Source organism: Trachypithecus francoisi, unplaced genomic scaffold (genome assembly GCF_009764315.1).
Source record: "Trachypithecus francoisi isolate TF-2019V2 unplaced genomic scaffold, Tfra_2.0 Lachesis_group5, whole genome shotgun sequence".
Classification (NCBI taxonomy): Eukaryota; Metazoa; Chordata; class Mammalia; order Primates; family Cercopithecidae; genus Trachypithecus; species Trachypithecus francoisi.
Genome location: NW_022681470.1, coordinates 93,663,221 through 93,686,443, shown reverse-complemented (window position 1 = coordinate 93,686,443; position 23,223 = coordinate 93,663,221). Strand labels below are relative to the sequence as shown.

The 23,223-nt window shown below is 45.0% G+C and overlaps 1 protein-coding gene and 1 pseudogene across 1 annotated transcript in view; one reads left to right on the top strand and one right to left on the bottom strand.

Annotated features, from left to right (window-relative positions):
• The window catches only part of GON4L (gon-4 like), a 102,793-nt gene extending 79,803 nt beyond the window's left edge, over positions 1–22,990 (bottom strand). The window contains 3 exon segments of the mRNA XM_033196129.1: positions 19,486–20,016; positions 20,355–20,487; positions 22,976–22,990. Of these exon segments, the coding sequence (XP_033052020.1) occupies positions 19,486–20,016; positions 20,355–20,376 (553 nt within the window). The 5' untranslated portion in view covers positions 20,377–20,487; positions 22,976–22,990.
• LOC117076017 lies at positions 11,900–13,167 on the top strand (annotated as a pseudogene).
• Positions 22,991–23,223: the final 233 nt, after the last annotated feature.

The following is a 23,223-nucleotide window of genomic DNA, read 5'->3' as shown; positions in this document are numbered from 1 at the left end:
AAGCCGCGATCACATCGCTGTACTCCAGCCTAGGTAACACAGTGGGACCCTGTCTAAAAAAAAAAGTCATTTGTGGCTTCATGCCTGTAATTCCAGCGTTTTGGGAGGCCAAGGCAGGAGGATTACTTGAAGTCAAGAGTTAGAGGTTGTAGTGAGCCATTATTGTACTACTGCACTCTAGCCTGGGCTACACAGTAAGACTCTGTCTCTCTAAAAATAAATAAATAAATAAATAAATAAGTCATTTCTAGCTAAGCCCAGTGGCTCACACCTGTAATCCCAGCACTTTAGGAGGCTGAGGCAGCAGGATCACTTAAGGCCAGGAATTCTAGGTTGCAGTGAATTATGAGACCTCACCTGTTAAACAAACAAACAAAAAACATTTCCATGCTGGGCAACTTAACAGAGAACTTGTGTCTGCAAAAAGTCAAAAAAAAAAAAAAAAAAAAGCAGCAGCTGGGTGTGGTCGTGCAGGTTTGCAGTCCCAGCTTTTTTTAGCTGGATGGTGTGGCTCCTGCCTACAGTCCCAGGGACTTGGTAGGATCATTTCAGCCCAGGAGTTAGAAGCTGCAGTGAGCTATGATTGTACCACTGGACTATAGCCTGGATGACAGAGTGAGACTTCATCTCTTTAAAAAAAAAAAAAAAAGTTTAAACACTAACACCTGCAGTCAAGAAACATGATTTAGGCTGGGCAACGCAAACCCAGAAGGCAGAGCTTGCAGTGAGCCGACATCGTGCCACTGCACTCCAGCCTGTAATCCCAACACTTTGGAAGGCCGAGGTGGGTGGATCACTTGAGATCAGGAGTTCAAGACGAGCCTGGCCAACATGGCAAAACCCTGTCTCTACTAAAAATACAAAAATTAGCCAGGCGCAGTGGCACGTGCCTGTAATCCCAGCTACTCGGGAGGCTGAGGCAAGAGAATCACCTGAGCTGAGGAGGTGAAGGTTGCAGTGAGCTAAGATCATGCCACTACACTCCAACCTGGGCAACAGAGTGAGACTCCTTCTCAAAAAAAAAAAAAGAAAGAAAAGAAAAGAAAAAAGAAACATGATTTAACAATGTATCGCCAGGCGCAGTGGCTCACACCATAATCCCAGCACTTTCAGAGGCCCAGGCAGGTGGATCACAAGGTCAGGAGTTCGAGACCAGCCCAACCAACATGGGGAAACCCCATCTCTACTGAAAATACAAAAATTAGCCAGGTGTGGTGGCAGGAGCCTGTAATCCCAGCTACTTGGGAGGCTGAGGCAGGAGAAACGCCTGAACCCAGGAAGCAGAGGTTGCACTGAACCGAGATCATGCCACTGCAATCCAGCCTGGATGACACAGCAAGACTCCGTCTCAAAAACAAACAAACAAACAAACAACAAAAAAAAAAGGTATTGATTGTAACACAATATCAATACTTCAAAATAATCCAACTATCTTATCTATGCAGTATTTTCATTTTTTTCTACAGTGTATATGATGCTGCTGCATTCATAATCACAAAACTAAAATGTTATTTAAAATAAAGTAAAACAACAAAAAGAACAACTAAACAGCAGGGTTACAGGTGATTTTTATTTTCTCCTTTAAAGTTTTCAATGTTTTCCAAAGTAGATATATATGAACTGTCAATCTTTCTTTCTTCCTCTCTGTTTTGTGTTACAAAAAATAAAAAAGTCACTTAAAGAAAAATTCTGGAGAGACTCTCACAGTGTACTTTTATTGCTATTACTTGTATATACAACTAATCAAAGTGCAAAGTAGTAGAATCAATTTTTAATTCTCCAGATTAATGAAGGGGAGTGATATCACAGATAATACTAAACAATAAATCTGGATATCTAAATCTGGATATCTGTAAACTGATTTTAAATATCTCTTAATTACACTTATCAATAACTGAGTGACTATGAACCCATATTTATCCATTCCTTCTCTAGCATTTTAATCTCATAATTTCTTCCAGTTCCTTCTGACAACTTATCTTGAAAAAATATTCAATAATCTTGCTGCCTTCTCTAGCTATTTATCATTGCCCATTCCTCCACCACAAAAAAAGGAACGAAGGCTGGGTATGGTGGCTCACACCTGTAATTCCAACACTTTGGGAGGCTGAGGCGGGCAGATCACAAAGTCAGGAGATCAAGACCATCCTGGCTATGGGGAAACCCCATCTCTACTAAAAATACAAAAAATTAGCCGGGCATGGTGGTGGGCGCCTGTAGTCCCAGCTACTCGGGAGGCTGAGGCAGGAGAATGGCATGAACCCGGGAGGCAGAGTTGGCAGTGAGCTGAAATCGCGCCACTGCACTCCAGCCTGGGCGACAGAGCGAGACTCCGTCTCAAAAAAAAAAAAAAAAGGGAAGAAAGTGGAGGGGAGGGGATGGTGGGGGAAGGGAGGGGAGGAAGGGAGAAGAGAAGGGAGGAGGGGAGGACAGGGATGGGGGAGAGGGAGGAAAGAAATCTCTGGTGTTTCACTCCTCCTCCTTTTTCCTTTTTTTACAGACAAGGTCTTGCTCTGTCACCCAGGCTGGAGTGCAGTGATGCAATGAGAGCACACTGAAACCTTGAACTCCTAGGCTCAAACTGTCCCTGTTTCAACCTCCTGAGTAGCTGGGACTACAGGTATGCACCACCACACTTGGCTAATTTTTAAAAGTTTTCTGGGCAGGGGCAGTGGCTCACGCCTGTAATCCCAGCACTTTGGGAGGCCAAGGAGGGCAGATCACGAGGTCAGGAGATGGAGACCATCCTGGCTAACACGGTAAAACCTCTTCTCCACTAAAAATACAAAAAATTAGCCGGGTGTGGTGGCGGGCGCCTGTAGTCCCAGCTACTCGGGAGGCTGAGGCAGGAGAATCGCGTGAACCCGGGCGGCAGAGCTTGCAGTGAGCTGAGACTGCGCCACTGCACTCCAGCCTGGGCAACAGAGAAAGACTCTGTCTCAAAAAGACAAAAAAAAGGCCGGGCGCGGTGGCTCAAGCCTGTAATCCCAGCACTTTGGGAGGCCGAGACGGGCGGATCACAAGGTCAGGAGATCGAGACCACCCTGGCAAATACGGTGAAACCCCGTCTCTACTAAAAGAATACAAAAAACTAGCCGGGCGACGAGGCGGGCGCCTGTAGTCCCAGCTACTTGGGAGGCGGAGGCAGGAGAATGGCGTAAACCCGGGAGGGGGAGCTTGCAGTGAGCTGAGATCCGCCACTGCACTCCAGCCTGGGCGACAGAGCCAGACTCCGTCTCAAAAAAAAAAAAAAAAAAAGACCAAAAAAAAAAAAGTTTTCTGTAGAGGTGGAACCTAGCTATGTTGCCCAGGCTGTTCTTGAACTCCTGGCCACAAGATCCCCACATCTTGGCCTTCCAAAGTGTTGGGATTACAGGTGTGAGCCACTGTTCCTAGCCCCATTCCTTCCTCTTTAAATCCTTCATATAATGTCCTTTCCTCAACAAACTCCTGAATCTACTCTCCAAGATCATCAATCTTCAAATGTAACCTTTTTCTCAGGCATTATCCTTATCCCTCCTTTGCTACTAAATTTTAAAGTACCTTGTTCTTAAAGCTCTCCTTCCTCTTTTCACTTTTACTACTACTTCTCCAGTTGTTCCTTCTCTGTTATTTATCTTCTTCCTCAATGCAAGGTTTTCTTTAATCCACTGTTCTTCCCCCTCCATGTCTGTTTCCATGGAGAAGCACCATGACTAACACTGTGAACATTTCTAGTCCTTGCCTCTTACTAAATTTCAGTCTCAGATTTCTATTTTTGTGCTGGCCCTATTGTCACCTCACATTCCATTTGAGGTAGGAGATCAGCAGGACCTGTTTTCCAAGCACTGTTCAAAAGACCCCGCTGAACAAAACAAGAGCTGATCAAAAAACTGGCCAAAACCAGCTAAAAGCAAGATGGTGATGAAAGCCATCTCCTGTTGTCCTCCTTACATCTGCATGCTAAAAGAACCTCCCACCAGCACCATGACAGTTTACAAATGCCATGGCAACCCCCAGATGTTACCTTATATGGTTTAAAAAGGGAGGGACTCTCAGTTCCGGGAACTCCTCACCCCTTTTCCAGAAAATCCAATAACAATCCGCCCCTTATTTAGCATATAATCAAAGTATAGCCATATATATATGGCTATATAGATCTCATGCCTTTGGGGGGTCACTGTTGGCCACCCCCAGATGCTCTGGGATTTTCGGTATTTGGTATGGGGACTCTCATGGGCTGATGCCTGGATACTCTGGGTATTTTGACATTTGGCACCGTTACATATTTTTTCCTTGTTGTCTTTGTATATATACAGCTAGCCAGCAATCCACAGGGCTGCTGCTGCTGCTGCTACTTCTCTTTCTTATGGCGCAGCCATTTCCCTTCCTCTGTTTCTCTAATAAACTTACTTTCAATTCACTCTGTTGGCTCAGTCATGATTCCTTCCAGTGCAAAACCAAGAACCCTCCTGGGCTGAGCCCCAATTTGGGGTTGACCTGCATCATTCTTTGGTGACTATGAAGGCACCAATAATAAGCCAAAGGGAACTGAGGGAGACCTTTAGCCAGACCCTAAATTAAAACTGATTGGGTTGAGCACTGTGGCTCACGCCTGTAATCCTAGCACTTTGGGAGGCCAAGACAGGTGGATTGCCTGAGCTCAGGAGTTCGATACTAGCCTGGGCAACACGGCAAAACCCTGGCTCTACTAAAAATACGAAAAATTAGCCAGCCATGGCGATGCACGCCTGTAATCCCAGGTACTTGGGAGGCTGAGGCATAAGAATTGCTTGAACCCAAAGACTGACTGGCACCATTTGGCCTCCACGAAAAGGTGAGTGTCCCCTTTGTTCCCCCTCAATGTGTGTTTTGTTTTTTGGGGTTTTTTTGAGACGGCATCTTGCTCTGCCCAGGGTGGAGTGCTGTGGCACGATCTCAGTTCACTGCAACCTCTGCCTCCCGGGTTCAAGCGATTCTACTGCTTCGGCCTCCCGAGTAGCTGGGATGACAGGTGTCTCCCACCATGCCTGGCTAATTTTTGTATTTTTAGTAGACACATTGGCCAGGTGGGTCTTGAACTCCTGACCTCGTGATCCACCCGCCTCAGCATCCCAAAGTGCTGGGATTACAGGCGTGAGCCACCACGCCTGGCCAATTTGGTGTTAACTGATTTACTTTCTCTTTCACTCTCTTCTCTCTCCCTTTACCTTTTCAAATCAATCAGGAAATGGGAATGGTGTCTCTAGGTTGTCAGGCAGTTCGTTGTCCCCCATCATCTGGGTGCCCCAGACAGAAGCACACCTGGGCATCCAAGTCCTTTGTAATACTTTGTCACCTTCTCTCTTGGACCTTTCTCTTTAGCTTCTAACGACCTGTCATTTTACTTTTCTGCTCTTAGTGCCTAAATGCATGCTTATGTTTATCCTGTTGTCATGTTTATAGTCTCTGTTTTGGCAATTTGGATAGTTGTTTCTATTCCATGTAAGGCAGGCTTATTTTGAGAGGTATTCCTTTGTGCTGACTCTGGGATGTCAGAGTCACATTGTTCTGTGGCCACATCTGTGTTAGGTCTCATGTCTTTGAGCCTCACTGTTGGCCACCCCCAGATGCTCCCAGGTTTTCAGCATCTGGTATGGGGACCCTCACTGGCCAACGTCTAGATACTCCAGGTTTTTCAGCACTTGGTGCCGTTTCATTTTTTTCCTTACTCTCTTTGTCACTGCACCCACTTCAGCAACTTCTTCTAGTCCCTCCTAAAATCATAAATTTTCTTTTCTGCAACAGGTCTCTTCCTGTCTGTTTTTCTTTCTGCTCAAAATGAGGGTCCCAAATGAGCTACCCTATTCAAGCCCATTTTTTTGGAGGCCCTGACCCTCTGACCTGATGATGACTCCCTGCAATACAGAAAAGCAGCCGCCTAAACACTTTTTTTGGTGTCTCCGCTGATGGGTGAGTTCTCCACTGTCTCAGGGACTCCAAGGACATCCCCTGAACAACAACTCCTCTCTTTCCCAATTCACATTTGCTGCTACAGGAGCCTGTTTTTCCTAGCTTCCTTTCCCTTTCCACCTCTTCTGTCTTCTTTTATTATACTTCTACTGGTCATGTCTCTCTAGGATTGTGGGTTAGAGTCCTACCCTGGGACAGTCCCAAGGTCTTGGGTCCAAGATCTCTGATCTTGAAGTTGTCACATAGTAAGGTGCCCCTTCATCCGTCAATGAGTATTCTGGCTTGCTCTCTCTCTCTTTCTCTCTCCCCCACCAGAGAAACAAAGGGAAAGGTACCCTCATCCCCCACTCTGCTTCCTTTCCCTCTTTTTCTTTCCTGCCCTTTTTAATCATCTCCTCCTCCTCTGAAGCTGAAGGGGAAAAAAAAGCATAAAAGAGGTTTTTAAAATAAAACTGTTATGAAAACTACCTTACCCAAATTCTAGTCTACAGTTTCCTTGGATTACCTATTAGAAAAAACAAAGTTTAGCCATGTGAACAGGTTTCAAAATTGTCAGAAATAATTTAAATCCAGCTGTCTTTAATAAAGTCCAAATGCTTTTCACATGAGTCCTTTGGTAAATAAAACTTGTTTTCAAATTATTAATAAAGACTGGGTGCTGCCGCTCACACCTCCCAACATTTTGGGAGGCTAAGGTGGGAGGACTGCTCGAGCTCAGGAGTTCAGGACCAGCCTGGGCAACACAGTGAGACTCCATCTCTAAAAACAAAAAAGTTAGCCAGGTGTGGTGGCACACACCTATAGTCCCAGCTACTCAGGAGGCTGAGATGGGAAAATCACTTGACCCCAAGAGGTGGAAGCTGCAGTGAGCTGTGATCATGCCACTGCACTCCAGCCTGGGAAACAGAAACCCTGTCTCAAAAAATCAATTAATTAAATAATTGCTGGAAATAGAAATGTCTTCAAAATTGTATAAATAAGACTAATTCAAGATTGTTGGCTCAATGAAAATAGCCGAATGTTCTGAGTTACTGGCAAAATGTCCATGTGTTTAAGATTCTTACTTAGGGGTTCACCTAATGTTCAGAATTTAAAAATGGTTAACCAGGAAATAACTTTGAATGACCAATTTTGTCTAATATAGTTCTAGCTAGGCACAGTGGCCCTCACCTGTAATCCCAGCACTTTGGGTGGCCAAGGCAAGTGGATCACTTGAGGTCAGCAGTTTGAGACCAGCCTGGCCAATATGGCAAAACCCCATCTCTACTAAAAATACAAAAATTAGCCAGGCGTGGTGGTGCATGCATCCCAGTTACTTGGAAGGCTGAGGCCCAAGCTCTTGAATCCAGGAGGTGGAGGTTATAGTAAACTAAGATTATGCCACTGCACTCCAACCTGGGTGACACAGTGAGACTCTGTCTCAAAAAAAAAAAAAAAAAAATTATAAATAATAATAAATTAGGTAAATGTAATGAGATAAATGCTTGTAAGTGAACTTTTTGTATAATTTAAAATCTTTTTTTGTCTTTTTTTATTGTTTTTAATTTAAAATCTTAAAATCATTTTGGATGCTTATTGGATGCCTGGGTCATTTCCAATTAAGAAAGGAATATGATATAGGGAAACATTTTACAATAAAATAAAAAATTTTAAAAACTGTGGAATGGTTCTCATCTATAAAATCCTAATATCTGATAGTTCAGGATTTCTTGCTTCCTAGGTTGATATAAAACTTACCAAAGAAGATGCGTTTTTATTGAGAAAAAGAATAATTGTGTCTAATTCAAAAGTTATCTAAAGGTTGGACTTGAAAAGATAATTTACGAAACCAGGTAGAAAGGAACCAGTAAGTAGGGGAGAGATAGGTAAAGAAAGTTATGGACATTCAGAGGTATTTTTGGTAAGGAAGGTTATAAAGAAAAGAGAATAATTCTACATAAGAAAGAATCCTGCAAATCTCGGCAGGGAAAAAAAGGATCTTATATGGTAAATTATTGTTCTAGAGTAGTAGAATGACTAGTTATTTAAGAAAAATGTAGTATAGGACAGGCACAGTGGCTTACGCCTGTAATCCCAGCACTTTGGGAGGCCGAGGTGGGTGGATCACTTGAGGTTAGGAGTTCAAGACCAGCCTGGCCAAGATGGTGAAACCTTGTCTCTACTAAAAATACAAACATTAGCTGGGCATGGTGGCACATGCCTGTAATTCCAGCTAGTTTTGATGGGGCTAAGGCAGGAGAATTGCTTGAACCCAGGAGGCGGAGGTTGCAGTGAGCCAAGACTGCATCACTGCACACCAGTCTGGGCAACAGAATGAGACTCTGTCTCAAAAAAAAAGGGGGGGGCCGGGTGCGGTGGCTCACGCCTGTAATCCCAGCACTTTGGGAGGCCGAGGCGGGCGGATCACGAGGTCAGGAGATCGAGACCATCCTAACATGGTGAAACCCCGTCTCTACTAAAAAAAAAAATTAGCTGGGCATGGTGGCGGGTACCTGTAGTCCCAGCTACTCAGGAGGCTGAGGCAGGAGAATGGCATGAACCCAAGAACCCAGGAGGTGGAGCTTGCAGTGAGCGGAGATGGCGCCACTGCACTCCAGCAGCCTGGGCAACACAGCAAAACTCCATCTCAAAAAAAAAAAAAAAAGAGCCGGGCGCGGTGGCTCAAGCCTGTAATCCCAGCACTTTGGGAGGCCGAGACGGGCGGATCACGAGGTCAGGAGATCGAGACCATCCTGGCTAATATGGTGAAACCCCGTCTCTACTAAAAAATACAAAAAACTAGCCGGGCGACGAGGCGGGCGCCTGTAGTCCCAGCTACTCGGGAGGCTGAGACAGGAGAATGGCGTGAACCCGGGAGGCGGAGCTTGCAGTGAGCTGAGAGCCGGCCACTGCACTCCAGCCTGGGCGGCAGAGCAAGACTCCGTCTCAAAAAAAAAAAAAAAAAAGAAAGAAACTTGAAAAACTAATTCAGGCCATAACAAGAAACAAGGGGTTGGACAAGCCTCACTATACCTTCCCCTCTCTCCTCTGGAACTTAGGAGGCCAGGTTCAAAAGGCCCTCTAAGAATATGAAAATAAAGTATTGCCCTTTCCCACAAAGGAAAAGATTCCTCCATTTAACCAGGAAACTTAGTCCTATTAAAAACCTGGAAAGGGCCAGGCCGGTGGCTCATACCCGTAATCCTAGCACTCTGGGAGGCCGAAGTGGGTGGATCACGAGGTCAGGAGATTAAGACCATCCTGGCCAACAAGGTGAAACCCCATCTCTAGTAAAATACAAAAAAATTAGCTGGGCATAGTGGCACACGCCTGTAGTCCCAGCTACTTGGGAGGCTGAGGCAGGGGAATCGCTTGAACCTGGGAGGCAGAGGTTGCAGTGAGCCGAGATAGTGCCACTGCACTCCAGACTGGGCAACAGAGCAAGACCCCATCTCAAAAAAAAAAAAAAAACTTGGAAAGAAGTATCCCTTGAAGATCAATTATAATAAAATCAATATGGAAGGGCCCCTACTCCCCATTAGGTATTGTTAAGTACTCCCATTGCTGTTAAACTTCGGGGAATCACCAGCTAGGTACACCTGTCCTGGATTAAACAAACCTGTTTTTTGTGAATCCCTACAGGCACAAGACTAGGACACTATGACCTATACCTGCAAACCTCTGGAAGACTTAAAGTTGCCATTTCACAAGACAGGTAAGTAGTAACCACCTCCTCCTGAGAAACACCTTACTTGTCCTTATTGAGTATAGGGACCACCCTAAAGTCCAGTGTGATACCCAGTTGTCCCTGTTCTTCTTGCTCCCTGCTTCTAATCAATCTAACTCACTGTGGAATGGGAACAAAACTCCATAGTAAACATTTCTAGAATTATAGCATCGGGAAATAGCATGCATGATTGCGGAATCTGTCATCAGCACCCTCAGGATAGACAGCATCACCTTCTGGTGCAACCTGCAAACCTCACAGCCATCTCCCCAAACCTCCTAATTGGCCATGGTGTTCCTCTGGTACCTAGGCTCCTACTTGTAAAATGGCTCTCTCCCACACTTAACAGATTCACCTGACTCCTCACCAACCACCCTCCTACCCCCCACTATTACCTGGACCTAGGACGTTGGGTATCTACAGCTCCAGTGTACTAATGATACTATCTTTTGCACAAATTGTTGTGACAATGACACAGAGACAGAAATTCCCTATGATGCTTTGAATTAACCCTAGTGGCCAAATTCCCAAGGCCATGGAAGGGCAAATGGGATCCCACTGGTAAACAAGGAGACTATACATGGTGCCTCCTCCAGGACCAATACATGCAAGGGAGAAACGACTGCTTAATTTGGGAAGATGGAGGTACCACCCTCTGGTGGAAAATGAGGGCTATCCAATCACCCACATTGGAACCTGGAAAAGGTATCTCTATAGACCCAGTTTGGCAATAAAAAAACGAACGGCATACCTTGCAAGGATTCAATTTGTGACCCATCTGGGTTCACCTTTAGGGGAAGAAATCCTACCCCACACCCACTTCCAACCCTGTAGGGAACCATTTATTCTTCTAGGAATAGCTTTCTATTTTGCTTATCAAAAACTTGAAACACCAGTGAATGTATTTTGGCCACCATTATCCCTTCAGGGGGTATCCATTCATAACCCCATAAAACCTAGAAAAACAAGAAGTAAAAGAGCAATAGGATTAATTTTTACAGGAATTGGGACAGCAATGGGGTGGTGGCCCCACGTGGGGGGCTTTGCATACCAGAAGTCAACACTAAGAAACATAACTCAGGCCCTAGAATCTCTGGCCACCAACACAAGTTAGACATTAAGAAAAATTCAGGAATCTCTGGACTCTCTGGCAAATGTAACCCTGATAACAGACTAGTCTTGGATTGTTTATTGACTGAAAAAGGTGGAGTCTGCACTGTTATCAATAAGACCCACTGCACATATATTAACAACTCTGGACAGGTTGAGGTTAACACTCAAAAGTTCTAAGAGCAAGCCACCTGGTTACATATATATAACCAGGGAACTGACCCCAACTATATCTGGTTGACCATAAAAAGTACCCTCCTGGTCAGGCACAGTGGCTCACGCTTGCAATACCAGTACTGTGGGAGGCTAAAGTGGGAGGATGACTTGAGCTCAGGAGTCAAGACCAGCCCGGGCAACATAGTGAGATTGTCTCTACAAAAAAATTTAAAAATCAGCTGGGTGTTGCTGGCACACACCTGTGTTCCCAGCTACTCAGGAGGCTACGGCAGGAGGATCACTTGAGCCTGGGAGGTTGAAGCTGCAGTGGGCCACGATCACACCACTGCACTCCAGCTTTAGTGACAGAGCGAGATCCTGTCTCAAAAAAACCCAAAAAATAACAACAAAGAGAACACCCTCCCAAGTCTCACCTGGTTTCTACTCTTTTTAGGACCTCTAGTGGCTATTCTATAACTACCAGACTTTGGCCCTGCCTCCTACAGCCTCCTTGTAAAGTTTGTGTCTTCTAGATTGCAACAATTTCCATGTGAAGATGATGCTAGCACATGGCTTCCAACACATCCTTGTTCTGATCCCTTAGATAATGCATCAAGAGATTTTTACTCCTCCAGTGCTAGGCAGGGCCAATGCCCATAAAAACAACAGGAAGCAGTTGCAGAAGATGGACTTCTACCCTTCTACAACCCTGTTAAGACTGAAGGGGAGTATATAATGTGGGGAGTGAGGTAGGAGAGAAGCAGGATTTGTTTTCCAAGCACTGGCCAGAGACCCTGCTGAACAAAACAAGAACAAAACCCTGATCAAAACAGGATGCAGCAAAGAAAGCAGCCAAAACCGGTTACAACCAAGATGGCAACAAAAGTGACCTTTGGTTGTTCTCACTGCTTATTACACACTAATTATAACGCATTTCCATGCTAAAAGAAACTCCAGTGGGTCACAGGGAGCCAGGCCTGGGGGCCAGAGTATATCATGAGGCTGGACCTGGTGAGGCAGAAGGTGGTGGTCCACCCCCAGGTATACTGCTCAGTGTGGTGGATCATTTCAACAGAATCAGCAAGGTTGGAAAACAGAAATGCATTCTTCATGTGCTTTTGTGGTCATGGCAAATGAAAGTACTTGATGTATCCAGCAGTTCTGCAGTCCCTTTTAATGAAGATGACAAAGATGATTGTTTTTTAGCCCACGATTATTTGGAAAACACATATAGAATGTTTAAGAGGATGAATGCCAGAGAAAGAACAGTTGGGTGGTACCACACAGGCCCTAAACTACACGGGAATGACACTGCCTTCAATGAAATCATGAAAAGATACTGCCATAACTTAGTATTGGTCACTAGTGACATGAAGCCAAAGGACTTAGGGCTGCCTATAGAAGCATATATTTCAATAGAAGTCTATGATGATGGAACTTCAGCCTTGAAAACATTTGAGCATGTGACCAGTGAAACTGGAGCAGAGGAAGCTAAGGAAATTGGAGTTAAACACTTGCTACAAGACATCAAAGACACTACAGTGGGCACTCTTTCCCAGTGGATCACAAACCAGGTCCTGGATTTGAAGGGACTGAACTCCAAACTTCTGGGTATCAGAAGCTACCTGGAAAAAGTTGCCACAGGCAAACTGCCCACCAACCACCAAATCATCTATCAGCTTCAGGAGGTCTTCAAGCTGCTGCCAGTCATCAGCCTACCAGTTTGTCAAGGCCTTTTTTTTTTTTTTTTTTTTTTTTGAGACATAGTTTCACTCTTTTTGCCCAGGCTGGAGTGCAATGGCGCAATCTCAGCTCACCGCAACCTCTGCCTCCTGGGTTCAAACGATTCTCCTGCCTCAGCCTCCCGAGTAGTTGGGATTACAGGCATGCACCACCATGCCTGGCTAATTTTGTATTTTCAGTAGAGACGGGGTTTCTCCACATTGGTCAGGCTGGTCTTGAACTCCCGACCTCAGGTGATCCACTCTCCTCGGCCTCCCAAAGTGCTGGGATTACAGGCATGAACCACCGCGCCCGGCCCTTGTCAAGGCCTTTTACCGAAGACCAATAACCAAATGGTGGTGGTGTACTTGGCCTCGTCGATCCATTCTGTGATCACCCTGCACAACCTCACCAACAAGATTGCGAACTGGGATGTAGAGAAGAAAGATAGGAAAAAGAAGAGAGCAAAAAAGGATACAAAAGACGACAAAGAGAAAGATAAAGGAAAAAAGTGATATAAAGAGAAAAAGGAGAAAATGTAAAACATACAGCCTTTTTAATTTGTAAACTAAAATCTTATAAACTAAATCAGTGTGCTACTAGCGGGTTCTTTTCCACTTTAACTGCTTGTTAAAAAGCTCTCCTGGTGGCCGGGCGCGGTGGCTCAAGCCTGTAATCCCAGCACTTTGGGAGGCCGAGACGGGCGGATCACGAGGTCAGGAGATCGAGACCATCCTGGCTAACATGGTGAAACCCCGTCTCTACTAAAAAATACAAAAAACTAGCCGGGCGACATGGCGGGCGCCTGTAGTCCCAGCTGCTTGGGAGGCTGAGGCAGGAGAATGGCATAAACCCAGGAGGCGGAGCTTGCAGTGAGCTGAGACCCGGCCACTGCACTCCAGCCTGGGCGGCAGAGCGAGACTCCGTCTCAAAAAAAAAAAAAAAAAAGCTCTCCTGGGCCAGGCATGGTGGCTCACGCTTATAATTCCAGTACTTTGAGAGGCCAAGGTGGGTGGATGACTTGAGGTCACGAGTTTGAGACCAGCCTGGCCAACATGGTGAAACCCCGTCTCTACTAAACATACAAAAATTAGCTGAGCGTGGTGGCATACAAAATTAGCTGAGCTGTAGTCCCAGCTACTCAGGAGGCTGAGGCAGAAGAATTGCTTGAACTGAGGAGGGGCCATTGAGATTGTGCCACTGCACTCCAGCCTGGGAAACAAGAGCAAAACTATGTTTCAAAAAAAAACAAACCAGGAGTTGAATTCTTCCCATCTTGAAAGACTCTTTCGGTCTGTTTCTGGTAATTACAAAATTGCTAAATAGAATACACAAATTCCGTATGTTCTCTGCCTCATAACACCATGAGTTCTAACCCTTCTGAACTCTGAGAATACCACAAGTTTTGGACCCATAGCTCTAGCATTCTCAGGCTTGGGATCCAGGCTCCCTATATTGTTTACCTTGAAAGACACAATTAAATGGATTGGTTTTAAAAAATAAAAACGGGCCGGGCGTGGTGGCTTATGCCTGTAATCCCAGCACTTTGGGAGGCTGAGGCGGGCAGATCACCTGAGGTCAGGAGTTCACGACCAGCCTGGCCAATATGGCGAAACCCCATCTCAATTAAAAATACAAAAAAAGCCAGGTGCAGTGCCTCAAGCCTGTAATCCCAGCAATTTGGGAGGCTGAGGAGAGCGGATCACGAGGTCAGGAGTTCAAGACCAGCCTGACCAACATGGTGAATCCCTGTCTCTATTAAGAATACAAAAATTAGCCGGGCATGGTGGCGGGTACCTATAACCCCAGCTACTCAGGAGGCTGAGGCAGGAGAATCACTTGAACCCAGGAGGCGGAGGTTGCAGTGAACTGAGATCACGCCACTGCACTCCAGCCTGGGCAACAGAGTGAGACTCCGTCTCAAAAAAAAAAAAAACAACAAAAAAATTAGCCGGGCATGGTGGTGCATGCCTGTAGTTCCAGGTACTCGAAAGGCTGGGGCAAGAGAATCGCTTGAACCCAGGAGGCAGAGGTTGTGGTGAGCCAAGATCGTGCCACTACACTCCAGCCTGGGCAACAGAGTGAGACTCTGTCTCAAAAAAAATAAAAAATAAATAAAAACATACATACATACATACATACAAAGAAGAAAAGTCCCACTAGTGCCATGACAGTTTACAAATGCCATGGCAACCCCTAGAAGTTACCTTAAATGGTTTAAAACGGTAGGATCTCTTGGTTCTGGGAACTCCCTGCCCCTTTTCTAGAAAATTGATGAATAACCTGCCCTTATTTAGTATATAGTCATGGAATAGCTATCTATTCACAAAGGCTGCTGCTATTGCTGTGTCTATGGAGCAGCCATTTCCTATACTCTGCTGCTCTAATAAACTTGCTTTCCTTTTTCGCTATTGGCTTGCTCATGAACCTTGCACAAAGCCAAGAGCCCCCTGGGCTGAGCCCCAATTTTGAGGTTCACCTGCATACCTCATACCCAAATCTGAATTCAAATTCAAAGTCTTAAATACTTTCCCCATGAAGGCATGCATCACCATCCCCTACTCCAGATATCTTACATGTCAGTCTCTGAGTAGTGTTAATTATTTCTTTGTAATGTATCCATGGTATACCCATTCTTCTCTACCCTTACTGCCAGCATCCTATTCTAAATCTTAAGGTCTTAAGGGGAAGCTTCAAGGCTCTCTATAATCTGGATCTACTCTTTCTACCTGAAGCCTTAGTACTCTCCCACACAAACACAGCATTTCTACATGTTTGCAGAATATGCTATTCTACTTCCACTTCTTCCCGCACAATCTATCAAATCCTGTGAATCCTTCAAGCTCCAATTCCAAAAAGTATGTGCTTATGGTTGTCTTCCCAATTACGATTCTAAACTTCCTGAGGTCAGAACTATGTCTTCTGCTTCTTTTAAATGTCACACAGATAAAGAGATTATATGTTTTAAATGAAAACTCAGAACAAAGGATTTGTCATTTTCAGACAAAAAAAAAAATCTGACAGATAAAGTTAGACATCAAAATGTGTTTTATAGGTTACTGCAATGGCTTACTAAAACTACAGAACTATCATAATTCATGTTGAATACTTTTTGTGGAGTCTTTTATCATACAAGGAAGTTGTATAATACTACTACTAATAGTATTTCTGGGCTGGGTGCAGTGGCTCATGACTGTAATCCCAGCACTCTGGGAGGCCGAGGCGGACAGATCACCTCAGGTCAGGAGTTCAAGACCAGCCTGGCAAACATGGTAAAACCCTGTCTCTACCTAAAATACAAAAATTAGCTGTATGTGGTGGTGGCTACCTGTAATCCCAGCTATTCGGGAGGATGAAGCAAGAGAATCGCTTGAACCTGGGAGGCAGAGGTTGGAATGAGCCGAGATCACACCACTGCACTCCAGCCTGGGCAACAGCGTAACACTCTGTCTCAAAAGAAAAAAAGCAAAATCTTTACCCCAAAGTTGGTCTCAGTCACTCAAAATGATTTATTGAGCACCTACTAAAAGTCTACCACCAGCGTAATGCAAGGCACAGTGACTACAGAAGCCTCAGCCCCACGTCCTCCCATGTTCCGGTCTAGGGAGATCCTTTATGGCTCTTGAAAAACTTTGAGGCCGGGTACGGTGGCTCAAGCCTGTAATCCCAGCACTTTGGGAGGCCGAGGCAGGCGGATCATGAGGTCAGGAGATCGAGACCATCCTGGCTAACATGGTGAAACCCCGTCTTTACTAAAAATACAAAAAATTAGCCGAGCGTGGTGGCGGGCGCCTATAGTCCTAGCTACCTGGGAGGCTGAGGCAGGAGAATGGCATGAACCCGGGAGGCGGAGCTTGCAGTGAGTTGAGATCGCACCACTGCACTCCAGCCTGGAGCGACAGAGCAAGACTCTGTCTCAAAAAAAAGAAGTTTGAAACCAGCCTGACCAACATGGTGAAACCCCGTTTCTACTAAAAATACAAAAATAGCCAAACATGGTGATACACGCCTGTAATCCCAGCTATCAGGAGGCTGAGGCAGGAGAACTGCTTGAACCCAGGAGGCGGAGGTTGCAGTGAGTCAAGATGGGGCCACTGCACTTCAGCCTGGGCGACAGAATGAGACTCTGTCTCAAAAATAAAAAAAAAAAAAGAAAGCAAGAAAACTTGATTCCCTCCTATGCTTTGTATGTACATCTCTCCTGACTTCCTGAATTAAGTAGTTGAACTGATTCTTATCTCCTTACTATTTTCTTTAAACCATCACAAAGGAAATGCCTTTTTTCCAGTAAAAACACCTAAATTCCAGTATCACCTTAATTGGTCCTGATCTAGTATACTCTGCTCTTACTTTTAAAAAAAAAGAATAAAAGAGAAAAAAAGGAAAGGCACGGGGAGAATAAAGAAAAACCTTCATTTCTCCTTTCCTTATGTGTAAATAATGAGAACTCAAAAAGACTGAGGCTTACGCACTTGCCTCATTAAGTGAAAAACTATCAAAATAAGAATTTCAAAGTAATAAAAAGTATTTGTCCACATCAACTATGTGCAGGACAATGTCCTGCCTTGTTTTATTTTTTATTTATGTGATCAAAAGTCAAATCTATGTAATTAGCAAAATGGCACAAGCTATTTACCCTTTTTTATTCTAAAAAAATTGTGTAGAAGATTAGCAGTGAAACAATATGTAATACATACAAAAAAAATACTATTTCTATCTACATTTCCAGATAAAATACAGGTGTCCCAAAAGCAATACAACAATGCAAGCTACTGTGAATGCAGTTGTAGATATACAGTAATATGCTATGACAAGGGATGATTTCACAGGAGAGCACTTTTCCCCAAAAGAGCTTTCATCTTTGACAATGTGCTTCAGGCAGCTCATACCAGAGAGGGCATGACCAACACAGTACACCATCAAACTCCCTCATCTTGGGCACTTCATCAGTTTTCAAACACAGCAGGGTCAGAAACATGAAATTCTTCAATATAAACACACACAAGACACAATAAAACACCACATGCTGAAAAGGTACCAGTAGGACAAAATAAGAACAAGTGGACTTAAGGACAGACACAGTGGCTCACGCCTGTAATCCCAGCACTTTGGGAGGCCAAGGTGGGCGGATCACAAGGTCAGGAGATCGAGACCATCCTGGCTAACGCGGTGAAACTCCATCTCTACTAAAAATACAAAAAATTAGCCGGGCGTAGTGGCGGGTGCCTATAGTTCCAGCTACTCAGGAGGCTGAGGCAGGAGAACGGCGTGAACCCGGGAGGCAGAGCTTGCAGTGGCTGAGATCGCGCCACTGCACTCCAGCCTGGGCCACAGAGCAAGACTCAAGTGGACTTAAAATTCGGCAAAAAGGAAAACATCTTAACAGTCAAAATGAATGAATAGGCCAGGTGCGGTGGCTCACGCCTGTAATCCTAGCACTTTGAGAGGCTGAGGTTGGCAGATCACGAGGTCAGGAGTTCGAGACCAGAGTGGCCAGCATGGTGAAACCCTATCTCAACTAAAATACAAAAAAAAAAAAAAAAAATAGCTGAGCGTGGCGGCATGCACCTGTAGTCCCAGCTACTTGGGAGGCTGAGGCAGAAAAATTGCTTGAACCCGGGAGGCAGATGTTGCAGTGAGACGAGACAGAGCTCAAAAAAAAGAAGAAAAAGGCTATCACCTGCCTACCTACAGGAAAAGCTCAAATGCCTTGGTATGAAAAATAAAACCCTTCACAATCTTAGCACAATCTACTACTCTAAAGTCATCTTAGTAGGGCGCGGTGGCTCACGCCTATAATCCCAGCACTTTGTGAGGCCAAGGTAGGTGGATCACCTGAGGTCAGGAGTTTGAGACCAGCCTGGCCAACATGGGGAAACCCCATCTCTAATAAAAATACAAAAATTGGCTGGACGTGGTGGCGGGCACCTGTAATCCCAGCTACGCGCGAGGCTGAAGCAAGGGAATCACTTGAACACGGGAGACAGAGGTTGCAGTGAGCCAAGATGACACCACTGCACTCCAGCCTGGGTGACAAAGAAGAGACTCCATCTCAAAAAAAAAAAACAAACAAAAAAAGAAGTCATCTCCCACCACCTCTTCCAAGCAACCATGTCACCATTCTCTTCTGCCAGTGTATCTCTGTGTACTGTTCTCAGCCTATGTGCCCATACCACTTTCTGTCAAACCGCAATTCATCCTTCAAATTGGAAGGGTCATTCATCTCAGTAGAGCCTTTCCCAGTGTCCCAGGCAGTAGTCTCCCCCTTTAAGCTGCTGCCCAATCACAAAAGACCATACACATCTCCAGACGCACCAAATAAAGGATGAGAGAATGGAATGAAAGGGATACAGAAGTGGATATAGGGAATGGGAGGGGAAAAGAAAGTCTATATTCATTCATAAAGTTCACTGCTGGCCAGGCACAGTGGCTCACACCTATAATCCCAGCACTTTGGGAGGCCAAGGTGAATGGATCACCTGAGGTCAGGAGTTCCGAGACCAGCCTGACCAATGTGGTGAAACCCCGTCTCTACTAAAAATACAAAATTAGCCAGGAGTGGTGGCGGATGCCTGTAATCCTAGACACTTGGGAGGCTGAGGCAAGAGAATCGCTTGAACCCAGGAGGTAGAGGCTGCAGTGAGTCGAGATCCCACCATTGCACTCTAGCCTGGTGACAGAGCAAGATTCTGTCTCAAGAAAAAAAATAGTTCACTGCTGACCCTTAGAAACACAACAGTTCTAATTCCATACCAAATCAATATCCCCTTTCAGAAATACTACTCTGTAAAGACACCCAGAAATAGCAACGGCAAAGAGGTATTGACAAGAATGTAACCTAGAGATCTTTTATACCTTACCTCCTTCTTCCTTGACTTCTTCACTAGGCTCTTCTGAAAAAGGCTCCTTTAGCATAGGATGATCACGTCTGTCTTCTTGGGTACCTGGCCCAGGCCTCAGTGTAATTTTTTTCCCTCTCTTTGAGCCAGTAGCCTGGAGTTTTCCTTTACCAATGTGTATATTAAGGGGGTGAAAAGACTCCAAGGAAGGTAGGGTGATTCCCTGAGAGATGGCAACATCAACACCTTCTAGAATTGGTACATTTGTGTCCTGGGTGAGCATCCCAGAGCTCAGAGATGTATCCTCCATACCAAGCTGATTTCCTGCATCCTGCACAGATTGTACTTCAAAGCCAGCTACTCTGCCATGACTTGGATCCCAGGACAGTGACACCGACCTCAAGTCCTTAACCTGGTCAGATTCTGGTTTAACAGCTGATTCTAGGTCTATGTTGTTTTCCTCCTGATTGCCTTTATGCTGTAGGGACTCTGTCACTGTAGTTCTTCTCTTCTTACAGGGCAACATTTTAAAAGTCCCACTTTTGTTCCATTCTGAAAGAATAAAAACAAGTTCTTATTGCTTTCGTATTAATTAATCGTAATAACATTTACTCAATTATCTTTTCATTTATTCATGTTCAATCACGAACACAATACTTCACACCAAATGCACAATTTCCCTTTAGGTGGAAGCTGAGAGACAGTGGTTAAGTGACTGAGTTCAAATCTCAACTCTACTGATTACTACTGATGGACTACTGTTACCTTGGCCAAGTGATTTAACTTTGCAAGTCTTCGGTATCCTCAACAGTAAAAAAGAATTGCTCTTACTTCATAGAATTGTTACAAGAATTAAAGGGTAAGTGATTAATAAACATTGTTATTATTACCATCAGGGTGGTAGACTAGCATGATGCTGAGAATAAACTGTGGAGTCAGACTGTCTGGATGTTTCCCAAGTCACCTTCTCTCCAGCTTTATGACCTTGTGTAAGTTACTCAACCTGAATCTCAGTTTCTTCAGCTATAAAATGGAATATAGTAACATCCACTTCATTAGATGGTAAATGATCAATACATGTTTGCTATTGCTGTTTTTATAAACAGGTATTTCCATTAACAGAAACAAATCAAAAGCAAAGCGTGATTGTTTAAAAGGTTAGGCTATGTTGGCCGGGCGCTGGCTCACGTCTGTAATCCCAGCACTTTGGGAGGCCAAGGTGGGCAGATCACCTGAGGTCAGGAGTTCGAGACCAGCCTGACCAACATGGAGAAACCTTGTCTCTACTAAAAACACAAAATTAGCCGGGCACGGTGGTGCACGCCTGTGATCCCAACTACTCCAGAGGCTGAGGCAAGACAATCACTTGAATCTGGACGTGGAGGCTGCCATGAACCAAAATCACTCACCATTGCACTCCAGCCTGGGCGACAAGAGTAAAACTTCATCTCAAAAAAAAAAAAGGTTAGGCTATATTAACAAATTTTGTGTTGAAACAAGGAAGATGAGAGTCCTACTATCCTCTGTGCTATGTTACTTCTTGGCTTTTTGCTTCAATTCTAGTTATCACATTTTAAGGGCACTACTGACCTAAACCAGAGGGTATCCTCTATGTTCTTTTAGTACCTGTTTGCAAACCTCTTTTACAGTACTTATCAGTTTTGTAATGGTTTCTCGTCTTTCTGTTTCTCATCTGCTTCCTCCAAAACTATGAGTTTTTTGAGAAACAGGATTATTTCAACTCATATCCCTAACATCCAGCAGTATCTGGGTTTTGTTTGGAACAAGGTATTGCTCTGTCACCCAGGCTGCATTGCAATGGCATGAACATAGTTCACGGCAGCCTCGACCTCCTGGGCTCAAGCAATGCTCCCACCTCAGCCTCCCAAGTCATTGGGATTATGGTCCCATCCAAGCCACTGCACCAGTTCAGTATTTGGGTATTGTAGATACTCAGTGTATCACTGAGTATTGATACTCCACATGTCACTGAATATTGCAGATACTCAGTGAAAGCTCCCTGAATAATAAATGAAACAGAGGTTAAACAACTTATTCTGTGCAGCATTTGGGCCAAGTGTTAAGCATTATATAAAAACTGATGGTGGCTGGGCGCAGTGGCTCACACCTGTAATCCCAACACTTTGGGAGGCCAAGGCGGGCGGATCACAAGGTCAGGAGTTCGAGACCAGCCTGGTCAATATGGTGAAACCCTGTCTCTACTAAAAAATACAAAAATTAGCCAGGCGTGGTGGTAGGCACCTGTAGTCCCAGCTTCTCAGGCTGAAGCAGGAGAATCACTTGAACCCGGGAGGTGGAGGTTGCAGTCAGCCAAGATCATGCCACTGCACTCCACCCTGGGCAACAGAGCAAGACTCTGTCTCAAAAAAAAAAAAAAAAAAAAGACATCTTATTACCCAGGAAAACTTTACTGTCATAAATAGATCCAACAATAGAATAAGCTGCCTTGTGTTAGATCACTGGCAATGTTCAAGCAAAGCCTGAATGTCCACTTATCAGAGTACTAGATGAAAGCTGGAACTAGAGAACTGAAAAACAAAAGTTCTTTGTAACTCTAAGAGTCTAAGGTTAGATTTCTCTTTCTTTCTTTTCTTTCTCTCCAGAGACAAGGTCTCGCTCTGTTGCCCAGACCGGAGTGCAGTGGCAAGATCCTAGTCACTGCAGCCTCAGACTCCTGGGCTCCAATGACCCTCTGGCCTCGGCCTCCCGAGTAGCCAGGACTACAGGCACTTGCCACAACCCTCAGCGATTTTTTTTTTTTTGTAGAGACAGGGTCTCCATTTATTACCCAGACTGGTCTCAAACTCCTGGCCTCAAGCGATCCTCCCACCTCAATCTCCCAAAGTGCTAGAATTACAGGCATGAGCCACCGCACCCGACCTACAGTTAGTTTTAAACCTCCCTTCTGTTTCTCCAACACGTTAGGGGAGATTCTCCATCCCCTCAATCAACTGATGTCCTTAGTAATTAAAGCTCAATAAAACATGAAGATTTCGTTAGATTCCTGTGAGAGATGGTAGTGACTGGATGAGAAATAGAATGGGAGTAGCCAGGGCAGCTCTTTTATTTCACGGATAATTACTGAGATCAAAAAAAGGAAAACAAAAGAAAAAGAAAGAAAGAAAAAGAAGGAAAGAAAGTTACTTCAGCTCCAGACGCCTCAAACACAACAGTAGCTCGACAGAGTCTGCTTTTTTGGGAACCCAAGTCGGACCAGCAGGGTGAATGAATGCCAATGTGGAGGCAGCCCCGGCACGGCCCTCTCCTAGGAAAACATTTTCAAAAGGGGTCCTAACCGCGCTTCCACCTCGGTGCCCAGGGCTGGCCCCAATCCCCATTCCCAACTAGAGACCTTCACGCCCTCAACTTCTGCCACGCACCCAGCGCCCACCCTCAGACCGGACCCTCTCATCCTGGACATCGTTCGCCCAGGTGTCCCAGTTCCCACCTGCCTCTTCCCACCACACCACACACAAACCTGTACCCTCACCTGCCGGCCTGATTCCGCGGAAACGGCTTTGGCACCACCGGAAGTCAGCCAACAACGGCGAATTGCGTGCGCGTCCCCGAGCCTAGGAGCGCCGCGACGCAGGGCATCAAGGAGCATGCGCCTAACACTATGCGCCATCCCATTTTAGGGCAGAGTGAAGCCACAGCGCTAGTGCGTCAGTTATTGGCAAAAAAATTTAAAGGCACTACTTGACTTTCTGTGCCCAAGGAGTTAGCCTACTGAAAAAT